The sequence below is a fragment of the Podarcis filfolensis genome, assembly GCF_964270895.1.
Source record: "Podarcis filfolensis genome assembly, chromosome: 8".
In the NCBI taxonomy this organism is placed as follows: domain Eukaryota; kingdom Metazoa; phylum Chordata; class Lepidosauria; order Squamata; family Lacertidae; genus Podarcis; species Podarcis filfolensis.
In genome coordinates, this window is record NC_139611.1 from 79,815,164 (window position 1) to 79,834,407 (window position 19,244).

Genomic DNA, 19,244 nt, shown 5'->3' on the forward strand with positions numbered 1-19,244 from the left:
CTTCTTCTGCCTTCTCAGGCAGGCTACTGCCTTTCGTCACTGTCAAAAGCTCAAAGGTTTAAAGGATGGCCTACCTTCCCCCCCCCCCCCCGCCTACACACACACACACACACACAACTTCCTGAGCAGCGGCGGAGCTAAATTTGCTGCAGGTCGCATCCGGTAGTACATGTGTCATGGAACTCTACAGGGGCTGCACTGTGGAAATAAAACCACTGAACACCCCCCCCCTACACACAGCCAAAACAACCGTCTCAGCAGCCCTGCCTGTTATGTACCTTTTCTCCTCGTCGACAGAAATGGTGGGGCTGGAATCGACAATGAAAAAGAAGGAGAAAGAGAAATTAGTATTAATTTCATTTCTATACTGCTTTATATTTTTAAGAAAAATCTCAAAGCGGTTTACAGTATATTAAAACATCAATAAAACAATCCAGAACCCAACATTTCTAAAGGAAATCAAATATGGAGTATACAGCCAAAGCAACATAATTAACAGGAAACTAAAATATTCAAAATAAAACATTACAAAGGAGGTCAACTACAGAATACATATTTAACACAAGTTAACAAAAAACCACCCTTAAACATTTCGAAAAACAAACAAGCCATTGCTAAGTGAAGCCAAATATAAAATGCACATTTAAAAGAACATAACTAACAAGAGCATAAAATAAAATATTATCGTAAGTATGGCAGAGATTGGTTTGTGAAATCCATATTTGTTCACCTACTCAATCTGCGCCTCCTTTGCTTCTGCCAAGCAGCTCAGGGTGGGCAGTCTCCCAGTTTACCCTCATACAAAGCAACCCCGAGGGACCCTGAATGGTAGCAAGGTCTGGCCAAGGTTTAAGAAGAGGCAGGCTCCCTAGCCTCGTAAGGATTTGAACGCAGGTCTCCCTGATCCCAGTCCAACATGCTGGCCGCTTTGACTCTCAATAACTGAAGGGAAGAAACAGGCACAGACGGATAGTTTGGACGGCTCAGTTGGTTACAGTGTGGTGCCGATAACGTCAAGGTTGCAGGTTCGATCCCCATACGGGGCAGCTGCATTTCCCTGCATTTCAGGGGGTTGGACTAGATGATCCTCAGGGTCCCTTTCCAACCCTTATGATTCTATGTCTGTGCCAAATCCCTAAAGCAGGGGCTGCACCCCCAGACTCACAGCACCAACCCCAGCGGCAGCTGCATCTCAGGAGCAACTCCCCATCTTCCCCCCGCCGGCTCCTTGCAAGTTTAAACTCACCCGTACAACAGCCCCATATTTGCGCGGTAAGAGAATAAAAGTTGAAAGGCATATACGCATGTTCTGAGATGCGGTGGGCTCTCGATAGGCGCTCACAGCTGGAACGGAGCTGCTGGGTTGAGTCGGGTGCAAGGACTGAGATGGGGACAGGGGGGCTGCGAGGGGAGTTTATACACCCTGCCTGAATGATGCAACAGGAGGCAATATCCCGGCCTGGGCGGGGGACGTCTCCCTCTCTCTTTCTTCCCCTGCTTGACAGATGGTTTCTATTATCTGGAAGGAACTTGGCAGCGAAGGGGTGGCGGCCGAGGGAGGCCGTAATCAGCACGCCTCGGCCACATCCTCAGGGATGAGACATCAGAGGCCAGTTCCTGGCGCTGCGCCCGGTGCGAACGGGACGGGTGCCAAGGACCAGAAGCTCGGTTCCTGGGAAAAAGAGGCAAGGTCTGCACGAGAGAGGTGCCAGTCTGGGTGAATCCATTTTCCCTGGGAGAAGTGGGAAGTGTGGATGGGACCAGCACAGCCTGGGGTGGAGGGGTAGGGGGGTTGCTTAAAATTAATAACAACCTGAGTAGGTCCACTAGGCCTCAATAAGAAGTAGGAGGTTTTAAGAAGCTGCAGAGACCATTTTGTTTTGCCGACCAGGCATTTAAGAAGGGGGTGCAGGGAAGATATTGGTATGGAAAAAGGAAATATATTACCAGAAGTGGCTTAGCCATGCTGGCCACATGACCCGGAAGCTGTACGCTGGCTCCCTCGGCCAGTAAAGCGAGATGAGCGCCACAACCCCAGAGTTGGCCACAACTGGACCTAATGGTCAGGGGTCCCTTTACCTTTTTTATACTTTCCCCCTACCAATATATTCCCTGGCCTTTAAAAAAAAAAAAGATTGTAAAGATTTTTTTCACTTCTTTTTATCATTTTTTGTCTTTGTTTTAAAAATTTTCTTTTTTTCCTTTCTTTTCTTTTTTTTTTTGTATTTAAATCTGAAATACTTACCTTCGTTGTATGTTTGTATCTTTGTATTTTAAACCAATAAAGATTTAATAATAAAATAAAATAAAGATTGTAGGGCTTGAGACTCTTAATCTCAGGGTCGTGGGTTTGAGCCCCATGTTGGGCGAAAGACCCCTGCGTTGCAGGGGGTTGGACTAGATGACCCTTGGGGTTCCCCTGCAATTCTATGTCAGGGAAGGCTCATTGATTAGGCGCAGGGTGAACAGAAAGACATTCACTCACTGCATCTCCTCCAGCTTCACCATCAGCAACTCGGCCAGCTGCTTCTCCTTGGCCTCGCGGATGCCTTTGTCCTTCGTCCGATAGCCTTCCAACTCAAAGAGCTCGGACTCCCCCGGAGTCATCCCCATCTTCCTCTTTTCCCTGCCGGAAACAAAGGAGGAGGCAGTGAGGGCTCTTTCGTGCCGCAAATGCATGCCCTGAGCCAAAACAGCTCAGGAAGAAAAGTGCCTCTGCTCCCCAACCCCAGTGCACTAGGAAAGCTCAGTCAGTAGGTCTTCAGACTCTTAATCTCAAGGTTGTGGGTTCGAGTCCCATGTTGGGGCAAAGGATTCTTGCACTGAAGGGGGTTGGACTAGATGACTCTTGTGGTCCCTTCCAACCCTACAAGCCTATGATTCTATAGGAAGGGAAAGAGCTGTAGCTCACTGGTAGAGCATGTGCATTGCATGGGGAAGGCTCTAGGTTCGATTTCCAGCACCCCCAAACAGGACTGGAAAGGCCCTTTGCCCGACACCCTGGAGAGCTAATGCCAGACAGTGCTGACAGTACTGAACTAGACACACCAATTGCCTAGTTCTGGTGCTGGGGAAGGGCTGCAGTTCAGCGGAAGGGCATCTGTTCTGCACACACAATATCCTCAGATCAAACCTCTGCATCTTCAGGTAGGCTGGGAATAAACCCCTGTTGGAAACTTTGCACAGCTGCTGCTGCTGCCAATCAGTGTAAGCGATACTGGGTGGGCCAATGGGCCCTACAGACCCTCTCAGGGGTCTAGATTGCCAGAGCGGCACTCTGGATAGTTTCACCACCCTCAGAGGATGCCCAGCCCTCCCCGATCCTCTCTGCCACCACCTCCATGCCCGACGGCTGCAGGGTCTGTACCTGAAGTCCTCCAGCTGCCGAGAGATCTCCTGTTCTTGGAAAGCCTGGATGTCCTGCAAGTGTTTTCGCTGCTGGTCATCGGGCAGAAGCTCAGGTCGGTTACGATCTGCGGGAAGGAGAGAGGAGGGCCCCAAAATTTTAGGCATGCTGCAAAACTGGTTGCAGGGGGTACTGAGAGGCTCAAAGGACAAGTATGGAGGCCCATTGCCAAGGTATCGTTTTTAAGGCTGGGGAATTCTCCCCAAACCTCAAGACAGTTTTGTACCGCTCCAAAATACCTTCTCGCCAGCAAACGCTCAGAAGCATTTAAGTTTCCCTCCTACAGGGAAACGGGAACTGAAAGATCCCTTGCACTGCAGAACTTCTGCAGTAAGATGGACAACTGAATTTGCATATTGCAATCTGCATAGTTCTGTGTAAAGTTTTTAAAAAGTAATTTGGAGGTTAGTGGGTTTTTTTACTAACTGGAAACATGTTAAGAAGCTGCTGGGCAAGAAGAGAATCTGAGGAGGAAGAAGTTTGCCCTCTTTGTTATCATTCAGTAATAATTCACATACATTATCTCAGTCATCCTAGCAAAAATCCCGTAAGGTACATCGGTATTCCTGCTCCCAGCTTGCAGATCTGGGGTGCGCTACAATGTTGCCTAAATGAGTGTGCAACAGAGATAGGATTGAGAACTGGAGCCTCCTGACTCACGGCACACAGCCATTGCACGACTTCAGCTCATCGGGCCGACTGAATCTTCATGCTGCATTCACAATGCAACGCGTGCATTAATACGAACTCAAAAGAACGCAGATATTTTTGTTGCTTTTCAGAAACACGACAGAGGTGGAAGGATGGACTCCTCCGAATGGACGTCCTAGGAGTGTGCTTGCTGTAAGAGGTCATGAAAACTGGAATCCTGAGAATTCTGGCAGGTTCAACACTCAGATCTCCAGCCCTCGACATACGGCAAGGCTGCAACTCTGCAAACTTTAAGCATTCCATCCCCCACTTCCCCTGACAGCACCATGACGAAGATCTATGGCTGCTGCTGGCAACATCAATGCCATATTTGTTCCTGCTACAAGGGTGTCCTAGAAACTTTCCCAAGTCCACGTCGCTCTGTGCTTCCTTTCACGGTCCGTATCCTTAAAGTCCAGAGGGGTATTCTTGCTGCTATATTTGTACAAGAGCAATTTAAAAAATAATAAATAAACAAATCCTCAAACCGAACTAGAAACAACCGCAGAGACTCAGAAAATAAGCCCTTCAAAGCTCTCCCAGCTGTCCTGGCAGCCGGCCTGCGGAATAAACAAAAAGTGATCGGCCTGCAGGACTGACTGGAGAACCGCCCTGGGATTCGGAGATCGCTCCAAGGGGAGGCATCTCCTCTGTGATTTTGTGCAAACATAGCATCGTCAAGGCAAATCGCTTGCAGCTGTTTGGATGCCACTGTCTCTGGCGTGCCGCCAACACGGAAGCTGCCTCTGGAGCAGAGCGAGCTGTCCTAGGACGGTAATGCAGCCATCTCTGGGGTGGAGCAGCTGTTTGTTTATTTGTGGCCCCATTTCAATGAGGGGAGGAGAAGAGTGTCACCTCTGCTTCTGTGCAGCTGTGCTCTCATGACGCAAGGGCCTGTTTGCTTTCAGGAGTCCCCGGGTGTATCTAATAAAAATGCTGTGGAATTAGAAAGGCTGGGGAAAGAGAGGATTCAGAGCCTGAGATTTGGAGACCTACAATGACAATTGGAGGGGTCTATATAAGTGGTGGCACTGTGGGTTAAAGCACAGAGGCTAGGGCTTGACAATCAGAAGGTCGGCGGTTTGAATCCCCGTGACAGGGTGAGCTCCCATTGATCAGTCCCAGCTCCTGCCAACCTAGCAGTTCAAAAGCACGTCAAAGTGGAAGTAGATAAATAGGTCCCGCTCTGGCGGGAAGGTAAACGGCATTTCCGGGTGCTGCTCTGGTTTGCCAGAAGTGGCTTAGTCATGATGGCCACATGACCCGGAAGCTGTACGCCGGCTCCCTCGGCCAATAAAGCGAGATGAGCGCCGCAACCCCAGAGTTGGTCATGACTGGACCTAATGGTCAGGGGTCCCTTTACCTTTATACAAGGAGAGGTGAATTAACCATCTGCATTGATAAAACTTGAGGGTGCTTAAGTGGCAGCAGGGGGAATGGGGCTGCCAGGAGCATGAGCACGCATAATCCCCGAAAAACCATTACGCTGGGCAACATGGAAGGGGCTAGTCCCTTTGGCAGCATATGAGCTTCATGTAAAGGTAAAGGACCCCTGGACGGTTAAGTCCATTCAAAGGCGACTATGGGGTTGCGGTGCTCATCTCGCTTTCAGGCCAAGGGAACTGGCGTTTGTCCGCAGACAGCTTTCCAGGTTATGTGGCCAGCAGGACTAAACCACTTCTGGCGCAACGGAACACCGTGAGCACATGGAAACTAGAGTGCACGGAAATCCTGTTTACCTTCCCACTGCAGCGGTACCTATTTATCTACTTGCACTGGCGTGCTTTTGAACTGCTAGGTTGTCAGGAGCTGGAACCGAACAACGGGAGCTCACCCCGTTGCGGGTATTTGAACCGCCAACCTTCCGATCAGCAAGCTCAAGAGGCTCAGTGGTTTAGACCACAGCGACACCCATGTCCTGGTAGGGCTTCATGTACCTAGCACATCTATGATTGTACAGAATTACTATCACTTTCCCCTGCCTCTACTTTATATATAAAAAATGGTTTCTAGTCCTTTCGACTGTGGAGATAAATATCGATATCTGTGAGCACTGTTGGGTGAAATCTCAGAAATATGGGGGAACTGGGTGGCTGAATTGGATTCTCAGACATCACAAAGGGGGGCACTGATTTTGGAACCTGGGTTACGCAAGGAATAATGTATTCTTCTGTTTTAAGAACAATGTATAGAGATCTCTCCCAGGTATTTAAAATATTTTTTTGAAAGTCATCTTATTCAGTCTTTTTAAAAAAAACTAAACAAAACAAAAAAACTCTTTATTGCCCCTTGCCTTGTTGCATTTTGTCACGTTTATTTTCTGGCTTCAAGTTGCTTTTTTTTTTTTTTTTTACTGTTGTTTGGTTTCGTTCACACTTTTGCAAGCCAGCCTAGACTCTTTCAATGAGGGGGTGAAATAATTCTCATATATTGCCTATAAAAAGACAATATCTCTGGTGATGATGATGATGATTCCATTTTTTCCAGCCATTTCTAAGGCCACATTCATGCAGCACATTTAAAGAGCCACAACATCCCTTTTAAAACCAGGCATAGGCAAACTTTGGCCCTCCAGATGTTTTGAGACTACAATTCCCATCATCCCTGACCACTGGTCCTGCTGGCAAGGGATGATGGGAGTTGTAGTCCCAAAACATCTGGAGGGCCAAGTTTGCCTACGCCTGCTTTAAACAGTCATGGCTCCTTCCCCCCAAGAATCCTGAGAGCTGTAGTTTGTTAAGGGCGCTGAGAGGAAACACCCTCCCACTATCCCCTTCTCAAAGCTACAGTCTCCAAAAGGGATTAAAAACCAATCCCTCGTCACAAGGAACTCTGAGAAGGGTAGTTTTGCAATATTTGCTTCAAATGAATGGCGCGAATGTGGTCCAAATCGAAAGGTTCGCCTGCGTTTGCACCCCTGCCTTCTCTCTGTGCAATATACAGTCGTACCTCGGGTTACATACGCTTCAGGTTACAGACTCCGCTAACCCAGAAATATTACCTCAGGTTAAGAACTTTGCTTCAGGATGAGAACAGAAATCGTGCTCCGGCGGCAAGGCAGCAGCGGGAGGCCCCATTAGTTAAAGTGGTGCTTCAGGTTAAGAACAGTTTCAGGTTAAGAACGGACCTCCAGAACGAATTAAGTACTTAACCTGAGGTACCACTGTATATAAAAACACATTTGCTCACTCATTCACAGGAAGCAGAGACAGGGGGTGGCCCTGCGCTCCCCCCCCCCGACCCCCTTTCAGTGTTCTAGGGGGAAGTGAATGGTGCTTCTCCCCCTATCTCTTCATTCCTCTTGCATACACCCCCCCCCAGTGCAAAAGTCTTGTCTCCTACAAGTTCCTCCCCCTTACACTTACACACACACACCCTGCCTTCAGAGATCTTCCCAAATGCTTAACCACCATGTGGCACCACAGTCGTGTGGCACCACAGCACATTTTTCATATCAGAAATTCCTTTCTGAGGCTGGGCGCTCTCCAGAGTGTGTGGGAGTCAGCTGCAATTGGCAGGCAAGCCCACTAGATGGTGCCACGAAGCCGCAGGACCCGTTGCCTGGCTGCACTCAGATTTCTAAACTCTCCCCCCCCCCAACCCCCAGCGTGGCAGGAGAAATAGGCAGGGCCAGTCCGTGGCTCCAGATGAGCTCATCAATTGGCCGGGGCAGCGGGGGAGAGCAGTAGCCTTCCCCACCCCCCAAGCCCTCCAACTTCCTGCTTTTCACAGAGTTTCACCAGCTGGGTGGGGCTCCCCGACAGCTGCGAGCTAGCAAGCCAGGAGGGGGAGCAAGCCACAGAGACTGCTGGAGGGGGTGGCGGAGGCAGGGAGGAGGGAGAACAGTTTAGGGGCTGCAGATCGGAGGGGCGGAGGCAACAATATCTGGAAAGGGAGCAGAAAGGGACCAGGAACCAGGCAAGCAGTCTTGCTTCACCAACGGAGACCCAACGCGGTTATACATTATGTCACAAGTTTTCGTGAAGTGCAGCAACAAGTGTTAAGTCAACTCCCGGCTCCTCTTTGCCATGAGCTTAAAACGTAATTTTGCCACACGTCTGCTGTGTGGCAACCAGGATCGCCAACTCCAGAATGGGTAGAGATTTCAGTTCAGTCCTGCAGCAACTTTCCCTAAGTATTTCCTGCATTTGTCATGTTTATATACAGTGGTACCTCGGGTTACATACGCTTCAGGTTACATACGCTTCAGGGTTCACACTCCACTAAGCCAGAAATAGTGCTTCAGGATAAGAACAGAAATTGGGCTCCGGCGGTGCAGCGGCGGCAGGAGGCCCCATTAGCTAAAGTGGTGCTTCAGGTTAAGAACAGTTTCAGGTTAAGTACGGACCTCCGGAACGAATTAAGTTCTTAACCCGAGGTACCACTGTACAGTCATACCTCGGGTTGAAGTTGCTTCAGGTTAAGCGGTTTCGGGTTGCGCTCCGCGGCGGCCCAGAAGTAACGGAATGCGTTACTTCCGGGTTTCGCCGCTCGCGCAGATGGTCAAAATGACGTCACACGCATGCGCAGAAGCGGCAAATCACGACACGCAGACACGGGTTGCGTTCACTTCTGGATGCGAACAGGGCTCCAGAACAGATCCCGTTCGTATCCAGAGGTACCACTGTACTGCCTTTCCGTCCAAGGAGCACAAGACAGGGGGCGTGGTTCTCCCCGCCTTGCTTTTTATCTTCTCAACACCCCTGCAAGGGAGGCCAGGCTGAGTAGCAAGTGACTGGCCCAAGGTCATCTAGTGAGCTTCATAGCTGGGTAGGGGGATTCGAACCGTGGTCTCGCAGTTCAACACTCTAACCATTAGACCACTAACTGCAAGGAGCGGAGGGTGGGGTGTGGAACAGCTCATAGGCCTTAGGGGTTACTGTGCCATAAAAGCCTCTTCAGTTTTGGACCGGGAGGGGCCATCCCTGCCCAAGGCAACTGATGAAACTCACTTGCCGTGCCTTCAACTATCTTGCAAAACTTTCTGCCTTCTGTGCAACTTCCCCTCTGGCTCCAATTACCTGGTCCTGCAGCTCTTCCACATACTTTGCACTTAATATGAAAATGCTTCGCATACAAACAAAAACTGAATCCTGCATAAACGAAGCAACCTTGCATAATTTCATTCCTGCGCTTGCCAGCCAGGGAGCAGAGTCCTCAGCTATTGAGAGCACCGACACCCACCTTCTGGTGTGCCTGTCCAATGAAAATCCTGGTAAGTCATGGTAAAAAAAACCCGCCCCCCACACACCTGGCTTCCCCTATTGCTCCAGAGTTGCCATCAGGCAATGCCCACACACTTTGCACATCCACAAGGACTACTAACTTGACTTTTAGCCGGCAGAACAAAAAATGCCAGTGTTTTCAGGATGCTGGACTTTGCTACCAGTAGCAAAATTCCATGGCTCTCCTGCAATTACGTCAAACTGCACAAAACCCATAACTGTATTTGCTTCTCTCGCCACAGTCTGCCAGGACTTTCGTAAAAGGATCTATGGCGTTTCTGAATGCATGTAAATTACTATGCAAAAAAATAATAATTTGCAAATAATAATAATACCGCCAGAGGGTTGACTTTGCATAAAACGCATTCTTTCTGCAAAATTCCTCAGTGCAAAAGAGATGAAAGCTCTGTTTCCCTACTGCATACTCACGCACAACAAGAACATCATTCGCTTTGGGTCTTACCCAGCTCAAACTGGACGGAGGATGGAACAGGGACCCTCAGTAGCTGCCAAAAATATAATAAGGGATAATGATTAGAAACAGAAACCCCTCATTCTGCCACGTGTGGTGGACCAGGCTGAACCTGAATTGTGGTAAAAGTGGATCCCTGACATCATTGAGGCAGCATGTGAGATTCCCAAAACCCTTGAATGGGCCTGTGAGGGAATCACCTGACAGCTACTAAACCATTCAAATTGTAGAAGGAGTGGAATAATTACAGGAGCTTCAGAACCTGGGTTTCGAATCCTGGTTATGAGAAAAAGCTGGTTAAAGCTAGCTGGAGAAAGTGGTGCTGGAGGAGAGGAAGGGAGTGTCTCAAGGCTCTCCATTTTCTATCACATTTTCTGCTTTTAAAACTGCTGCTAGTTTGTTTTCAACTGCTGTTTGTCACTGCAATGTACTTCCGTATGGTGTCCATCTTATGTATGCTGCCCCATGTATTTTTGTGGACAGAGAGGGTGGTAAGTCAACATACATTTAAAGCGCTATGACACCACTTCAAACACAGCTTCTCCCCCCCCCCCCGTGACCCTGGGAACTGTAGTTTTCTTAAAAGGTGCCAGGAGGCCCCATATTTCCCCTCACAGCGCTACAATTCCTGGAGCTGCTGAAGAGGCATTGACTGTTAAACCACTTTGGGAACTGTAGCTCTGTTGAGGGGAATAAAGGGGGGGAGGTGTCTCCTGACAACTCTCGGCACCCATAACAGACTACAACTCCCAGGATCCTTTGGGAGGAGGCAAGCCACAACTTTCTGATTTTTAATACAGCTCTTTAAACCTATGGTGTGAATGCAGCCTATATGTTTTACTCAGAGGAGACCCTTTGAAATAAATAAATGGGACAAAGTGAGGTCCAGTAATTTCCACAGGTCTACTCTGAGTACAATTATCAGAACACCACCCGTAGGGTATAGATTCATAAAGATAGCCATCGTCACCGTGAAGCGCTCTCCCACAGAGTTGGCTTACCCCGGCTTTGTCTAGGAACGTATGACAGAATTCCACAAACTGCTTCTTCGCCTCCTTGGCCCCAAGGCGGTTCAGTATGAGGTCCACATGAAGGTAACAGAGCTGAAAGAAAGGGAGGCAGTTAGGAAAGAAACACCTGGCAGCCGGCCGAGGAAAGGAGGGGCCGGATTCCTTCTCACCTGACCCTCCTGTGCCAATTCAAGATGGCGACTCACCAAAACTCCCAGATGATGGATGGGTATGTGTGTTTTAATGAACTGAGCAGAGTGAAAGATTATCAGTCATTGAGAGAAGGCGTGTGTATGAACTTAATAGTGTTTAGCTTATTTTTAGTTGCTGTCTTGTTTAATATCGTTCTATAGATTATAAATGCCCCATTGATTTGGTAATCATATAATATGACTTACGCCGCAATTGTGAGCGCTAGCTTATTTCTTAGTTGCTGGTTTGTTAACAGGGTTTTATAGACTGCAATTGTTTTGCTGATGATTTGTTAATTATATGATCTACGCTGTGCTTGTGATGCTCTATTATGCCATTGCTATTTATGGTTTGTAAGTCATTTTGGGAATCATTCGAAAGGAAATTGGCACAGAAATGCAAAATAAAATCAACAACCAAAACAACACTCCAGGCCTAATCAATGCAACATTAAATGAGAGAAGTAAGGGAAGTTCAGAAAGGCCCTTGCCTGCTCCCTCTGTAAAACAGGGAAATGAAGCCGGGTTATCATTGCTTCCACTAACTGTCAATCATGCTGCCTGCCCGCGTGAGAGGGCAAGGTTACACCATGGGACGCCCTCCATTGGCTTGGCTGGGACCAACCACCATTTGAGTCTACGCCATCCATAACTGCTTCCTGCACTGACCTTGTGGTCTTGATGTCAGAATTTATCCATGTTGATCTATTACATTAACTTTTAAGACTTGGAGCCTTAATTTGCTTCTTTTCCCATGCCCTCCTCATTCCACTTTCCTTTTGTGTCGTCTCTATCAGACTGCAAGCCTGCAGCAGAGACTGTCTTGCTTACTGATCTTTATCCAGCCCAACGATAAAGGAAAACACGTTTGGTATCCGAATGGGCTTTTCCCTTCCCTTCCCTACCCACACCTCCTCCTTTTGCTATTGTGTCTATAAGACTGCAAGCCACTGGGCGCAGGTCTACCCTACTGTTTGTACAGCACTTAAAAAAAATATTCTTGAGTGCTTCGTAAATAATCTCAGTGCCCTTGCCTGCAGGGCTCGGGACAGTGGGTGGCTGGCGAAGGTTTGCTTCTTACTGAGCAGTGAGCTAAGAATGCCTACCTGACCCCAGGTTTTTCCTTATATTTCACTTAATAAAAGGGACTAGAAACTTGCTGGGGGGAAACAACAGCGGACAATACAAGGACGGAATCAAGAATAGCTACAGGGTCCTGAGCTTCTGCCAGGAACCTCTCACATACTGAGAACTATGCCACACAACAGGTATAAGCCCATAGATAGGAGGGTGTTTTAGCAACACTGAAAGCTGGGCTAGAGCCTTTTCTCCCCAGCAGGCTAGTTTTGTATATGTTTATTTTAGGCTGCATTTAACATGCAATTCCATCATCTGTCGGCGAAACTGGTGCAGCCCAGAAAAACCTGCACAATCCGACTCCATATTTTTTTAAAAAAGTATTTATCATTTTCATTTTACAATTAAAACAATAGATAAGAATCCAAATACCAAATACACATTTCATTTAGACTTCCCCTCACCCTTTCCATGGTTCGCTTCATCATTTTTTCCCCACTACATATTATATTTAATCTCTCTCTTTTCATTTTCTCATTTTTATATCTCAGCAATTGTTACTGCTGAATTTACTGTGTTACTGTTAGCTTTTTGATAGGCTTACAATAATTTTCCAAATAATCCACAAAACATTTCCAGTCTTCTTTTAAAAAAAAAATCATCTTGATCTCTTATTCCATTTGTCAATCTTGCCATTCCAGCTGACCGTGAACTGGACAGATCAGTGCAAAGAATTGCCTGAATTAAAGCATGTCAAAAGTCTTGTTACGTGGGAAGTTCACTACTGAAGCTGACAACTGGTGCAAATTATTTGGTCTGAGAAAATACACTCACGCTTGTCCCCTGCATGAGCTTCGGGAAACCTGCAGCAAGATGTGCCTGCGTGGGCCAACCCACCCAATGGCACCACAGCCAAGCGTGGTAGGAAGCTAGTCCTCATGAATGAACGAGTCTTTAAATGAGTTTCCACTTGTTAGGGTTTTAGTCTTGTTTTAAATGCATCTGTTGTTTTTAACTTTTGAAAATCACCTTATGTCTAAATCAGGGGTCAGCAAACTTTTTCAGCAGGGGGCCGGTCCACTGTCCCTCAGACCTTGTGGGGGGCCGGACTATATTTTTTTGAGGGGGGAATGAACGAATTCTTATGCCCCACAAATAACCCAGAGATGCATTTTAAATAAAAGCACACATTCTACTCATGCAAAAACATGCTGATTCCCGGACCATCCATGGGCCGGATTTAGAAGGCGATTGGGCCGGATCCGGTCCCCCGGGCCTTAGTTTGCCTACCCATGGTCTAAATCGTCTCAAGATGGTGGTTTAGAAGATGATTAATAAATCAACAACAAACAAAAAAATGCAAGGCTTACCACAGGGCTGGAGTCGAACTGCAGTACCACATGCTGCAGAAAAACCATCAAGTAGGCGGGGTGCCGTGTTAAGAGGTCCAGGCTCTGGAACATGCTGCTTTGTGCATCTGGGTTCTGGAACTGAGGGGAGGAACGAAAGTGTGTGTGTGTGTGTTGTTAAATCAGGATTTTCCCCACTCTACCTTCTCCACCCCACCCTCTCCTCACTGCCTCCTTTCAACACAGTTCCTTCCAGCTCATACTCGGTGTTTGTTCACAACAAGTTTCCTTCTAACAAGCCCACCCAGCTTAGCACTGTCTACCCCACGTGTGGAGAACCTCCGGCCCTCCTAATCTTGCTGAAGTATGACCTCCCATCAGCTCCAGCAAGTGTGGCCAATTGGCAGGGAGGATGGGAATGGTAGTTCAGCAACTTTTAGAGGCCAAAGGTTGATCAACACAGACCGGCAGCAGGGACTGTGGGAAGGCTGCTCTCCCAGCCACATCTGGAGATGCCCATGATTCAACCTTCTGCATGCCAGGCAAGTGTTCTGCCACTGAGCTATGGTGCTGTTGTGCCCTTCTTCCTGCTGTTAGAACCCTGGCCTCTCCCGAACCTCCCACTTACTGGCTCGATGTCGTTTTCGAAGTCCTCGTCTTCTGCTCCGATGATCGCCATGGCCGACCCAGTGCGGGCACCCAGTGCCGGGTTCTGGTAAGGAAGACGCGAGACCATCTCAGTGGCAGCATCAAGAAGCCCTGCCTTGCCCTGCTTGGATCACCCAAAACTTGAGGTCCCAACCAAGCACCCTGGAAACTCCACACACTCTCAAAACAGAACTTTCTCTCCACCCACAAAACCCCTCATATAACAAGAGTATTTTGTGTAGAAACTACCAATGCCAGTTGCCAATCAGCAAATCTGATTTATAAAAAAGCACTGCCCTTTCTAAAATACAGAAGGGAGCCCTCCAGAGGTTGCCAGTCTCCAACTCCCACTCCCATCAGCCCTGGCAATTGGCTCTGCTAGCTGGGGATGATGGGAGTTGGAGTCCAACACTGCCTGGAGCGCCACAGGCTCCCTATCTTTGCTCTGTGGTAAAGGTAAAGGGACCCCTGACCGTTAGGTCCAGTCGTGGCCGACTCTGGGGTTGCGGCACTCATCTCGCTTTATTGGCCGAGGGAGCCGGCGTACAGCTTCTGGGTCATGTGGCCAGCATGACTAAGCTGCTTCTGGCGAACCAGAGCAGCGCACGGAAACGCCGTTTACCTTCCCCCCGGAGCGGTACCTATTTATCTACTTGCACTTTGACGTGCTTTTGAACTGCTAGATTGGCAGGAGCAGGGACCGAGCAACAGGAACTCACCCCGTCGTGGGGATTCGAACCGCTGGCCTTCTGATCGGCAAGTCCTAGGCTCTGTGGTTTAACCCACGGTGCCACCCGCATCCCAACAATTTCCAACAATGTCTGGAGCGCTACAGGCTCCCTATCTTTGCTCTGTGGTAGGGTTCCCCAAACTTGGGTTTCCAGCAGTTTTTCGACTACAACTCCCATCATCCCTGACCACTGGTTCTGCTAGCCAGGGATGATGGGAGTTGTAGTCCAACAACTGGAGACCTAAATTTGGGGAACACTGTTTTCCTGGGAGGTGGGCAGGTTAGAACTTTGACTGTACTACCCCTCACTGTACAAAAGCCCATCTCTTTCCCCTCCCCTCCCCATGCCAATCACTCACCCCATTGTATCCCTCCTCCAACTCCATTCTGCCCCTGTGGGGCGGGTGGGGATAAGGTCCCCAGCAGCTGAGTCAAGGGGTCCAAGTGTTCAGAGTCAGCATCTACCTTTAGGGGGGGCACAGAAAAATGAAAAATTCACAAACTGGACAGTGGAGGAGAAGCACATAGATTTGGGAGTTCGGTTTATAACACATTCCCCATCCCTGCTCTAAGACCCCCATCCAACGTGCTTTCAAACCGCAAGACAATCATGGGAACTGTAGTTTGTTAAGGTCGCTGGGGAATCATAGCTCAGGGGGGTCAACCTACAGTTCGAAGGATTCTTGGGGGGGGGGAGTCACGTGCAGTGAACGAGCTTAAAAAACCCATGGCATGGATTTCCCCTAAATGATTGCTCTCTTTAAATAAAACCCAACTTTGCAAGGATTTGGTTTTTCAGGAAAAATACACACCCGTCCTCAGGAAGAATATGGGATATGCGGGGGGGGGGGGAGGGAGAAGAGATGGAATGGAAAGCAAGTTGGAGCAGGGGGGAGGGCTTCATACACAGAGAGGTATTCAAGCTACCAAGGCCACCCCACCTCTCTTTCTCTCCCCCCCCCATTACTCAGAAATTCCTGCACTAGGTGGAGGTGAATGCTGCATGAATACTGCCTCTGTCACCTACAAAGAGGCCTCAGAGAAAAAGTCAAGGAGGAGGAAAACTCCACACCCCACAGACAGCCTGACTCATAAAGGGCACCTTTCCAAAAGGCTGGCAGTAGTGGCCAGGGAGGAGCTCGGTTTGGGGAAAAATATGGGTCAGAATCAAAACAGCACATTGCAAAACTCTTCAAAGTGCTAGGCCTGGATTGCCTTCACACACACACTATCCCAGGGTGGGGGAACAGAATAACCTGATTATTGAGGTTTCCCAGCCTGATTATTGAGGTTTAGCCCCAGATACCCATCTCTAGAGCATTGCCTATCTATTTTCCCACAGACATTATTTGTCTCTTTTTGCGGAACAGGTAAAAAAAATCCTAATGAGTGATGACTACCTTGGTGTCCCCTAGTGGTGGCACAAAGGAAAGATAAAAATAATTGCCTACAGGGTGGTTAGCACTCTGGGTAGCTCCCCCAATGGGGAACAGTAAGGTAAAGGTAAAGGGACCCCTGACCATTAGGTCCAGTCGCGGACGACTCTGGGGTTGCGGTGCTCATCTCGCTTTATTGGCCGAGGGAGCCGGCGTACAGCTTCTGGGTCATGTGGCCAGCATGACTAAGCCGCTTCTGGCGAACCAGAGCAGCGTACGGAAATGCCGTTTACCTTCCCACTGGAGCGGTACCTATTTATCTACTTGCACTTTGACGTGCTTTCGAACTGCTAGGTTGGCAGGAGCAGGGACCGAACAACGGGAGCTCACCCCATCGCAGGGATTTGAACCACCAACCTTCTGATTGGCAAGCCCCAGGCTCTGTGCTTTAACCCACAGCGCCACCCGCGTCCCTTATGGGGATCAGTACAACTTATGGGGAACAGTACAATTTAGAAGTCAGCTCCAGCACCTAAATGGACTAGATCAGGGTTTCCCAAACTTGTGTCTACAACTGTTTTTTTAAGACTATAGTTCCCATCATCCCTGACCACTGGTCCTGCTAGCTAGGGGTGATGGGAGTTGTAGTCCAACAATAGCTGGCAGCCTAAGTTTGGGAAACCCTGGGCTAGATAGATCAGGCTTCCTCAAACTCAGCCCTTCAGATGGTTTGAGGCTACAATTCCCATCATCCCTGACCACTGGTCCTGCTAGCTAGGGATCATGGGAGATGTAGGCCAAAAACATCTGGAGGGCCGAGTTTGAGGAAGCCTGAGATAGATGATCCTCATGGTCCATTTCCAAATCTGCAATGCTATGGTTCTATGCCCCCTAGGGACCATCAACAGAATCTCCCCCCCCCCTCTCTCTCTCTCTCTCTCACACACACATAAAATAACCAGCTTGCAAAGCAATTTCAGGACATGTTTACAGAAGACTCATAAATGGCCGCTCTTGTAGTCAAGAAGGAATTGCTTCTTTGTGCGGTCTCCCAGAGGCTTAGCAGAAAATGCCCCCCTTTTTTTGCCCTTTGAGGCCACAAAACGGCCAGCCAGACAAAGTATAGGGAGAAGCAAGCCGGTACAACCTTCTGAGGATTAGTAGCTTTTATGGGGATATATATATATATATATATATATATATATATATATATATATATGCAATGCATTACATCAAGCGTCAAGCTGCTTTAGCAGGCAAGGATTCCCAGCCATAGCTACATTTTTCTCTGACCAATGGCTCTGTGGCTTTTTGGCAACCGCAAAAGAAACAGAAATTAAAAGCAAACATCCACATTTCTCTGTCAAGCTGCACTATTGTTGAAGTTCTGCCAGTGATGCGTATGTTAAAAAAGACAGAGAAGCTTGTCCGGAAAAGGGTGACCAACCTTTCAGAGTGGACTGTGACCCAGCTTTCAGCCACATTCTTTAATGTTCTGCGTGCTTTTAAGATACTCATGCAGAAGTGGACTCACACCATAGAAACTGAGAGCCTATTTCAGTGCCATGGTGCAGTAAATACCTTAAATCAGGGTTTCCCAAACTTGGTTTTTGGACTACAATTCCCATCATCCCTGGACACTGGGTCCTGCAAGCTCAGGGTGATGGGAGTTGTAGTCTGAAAACACGTAGAGACCCGAGTTTGGGAAACCCTTCCTTAAATTATGGTAGGAAATCTTGAAATTTTTAGAGGGTCTTGGCGGACCACTTAAATGATTATTCTGCCTGTTGTAGCAATTGCAATGTACTGTGCTAGAGGCTGTATGATTTTAAAACTTAATTTTTTTATTGCTTCTTTCATTTCTTATGTTGTATTTTATTGTATTACAAGCTGAATTCTTTGGAGTTCGAACCATCATTCAACGGAATACAATATGAGAAACAACAGAAGCCATACAAATACAATTAAAATTCAAGGTGGATATTTAATGTGGACACACAATGGACCACCTGAATAAACCTCAAGGACCACAATTTTGGGAATGTGGCCTCTTGCCCGGAGGAGAGGTGAGAAGAAGGGAGCTTGAGGATTTGTCAGCATCTAACTCCCATAACGTCCCCTCTCCTCAAACTGCCACAGGGGTCATTTATTCCCTTAAGCAAACAAGTTGCCTTTTATATTCTACTGAATATTTTCTTTTTTCAAGCGATGCTGATTGTCGTAAGAATCTTACGTAAACCACTTTGCGAGGTCTGTCTGAAAACCAGTATAGAAATACTGCAAAGAAACAAGCAAGCAAAGCCCTGCCTTAAATAAAACAAGCCATTAAACAAATTAATTATGTGAGAGAAACCACAGAACCGTCAAGAGAACACATGTATTTCACACACTCAAGGGTGTGCGATGTGAAAAACCCACTTCCTTTGCTTAGCCACAAAGTTTGTTACGGCGCCCAGAGAAGTGTCAAACCGGGCCTTCGCCCGGCCCACTGCGAGAACGAGAAAGAAACGCTTTGCAAAGGCATTTTGCAAAAGACAATAATAAAGGCTGAATCAGCTGCACCAAGGATTAAGGGCAGCTGCAGCCCCCGCGGACAAGTGAGGGACGAGGCAGAAATGGCAGGCGCAAGCAAACCACTGAACAAGATGGAATGGATTGCAACAAGATGGACTCCGAGGCTGCAGATGGAGGACCACGGATGCGAGGTGCTTTGAAGGATATGGGAGAGGCACAAAATGGTCCTGGCCCCTTAATATACATCCATTCCCCATCTGCCCTTGTGACGGTCGCTACCTGCAGACAAGCGGGCAAAAGATTCAGGAAGTGAGTCACACCATCGCCCTTGTCTCTGTTTCTTGAGCAACGACAAGAGTTGGGGGTGAAGACCCGCACGCCCCAGGACACCTGTGCCCCTCAGGGACTCCCCGTTTCCTCCGAGCCCAAAGGAGCAGCCGCATCTGCTGCAGCCGGGCTCGATAACAAAAGGAGCGGTGCAGCGTTTTTACAGAGAGAGCCGATTTCCTGCAAGAGGAAGTGATATAAGTACAGCCACCTCTCAGCGGGGTGGAAA

The 19,244-nt window shown here is 48.1% G+C and overlaps 1 protein-coding gene across 28 annotated transcripts in view; it reads right to left on the bottom strand.

Annotated features, from left to right (window-relative positions):
- The window catches only part of ARHGEF1 (Rho guanine nucleotide exchange factor 1), a 69,381-nt gene that overhangs the window by 35,657 nt on the left and 14,480 nt on the right, over positions 1-19,244 (bottom strand). For 19 of the 28 annotated variants that reach the window (XM_083626886.1, XM_083626885.1, XM_083626881.1 and 16 more), the window contains exons 2-9: positions 15,158-15,263; positions 14,049-14,132; positions 13,442-13,561; positions 10,795-10,896; positions 9,785-9,827; positions 3,368-3,473; positions 2,486-2,626; positions 279-308 (exon numbers count right to left, since the gene is read on the bottom strand). In XM_083626886.1, coding sequence (XP_083483012.1) covers positions 279-308; positions 2,486-2,626; positions 3,368-3,473; positions 9,785-9,827; positions 10,795-10,896; positions 13,442-13,561; positions 14,049-14,132; positions 15,158-15,184 — 653 coding nt within the window. In that variant the 5' untranslated portion in view covers positions 15,185-15,263. Of the gene's footprint in view, positions 1-278; positions 309-1,246; positions 1,406-2,485; positions 2,627-3,367; positions 3,474-9,784; positions 9,828-10,794; positions 10,897-13,441; positions 13,562-14,048; positions 14,133-15,157; positions 15,264-19,244 lie in introns of those variants that run through there. The other 9 variants (XM_083626900.1, XM_083626880.1, XM_083626890.1 and 6 more) reach the window with 3 other exon arrangements.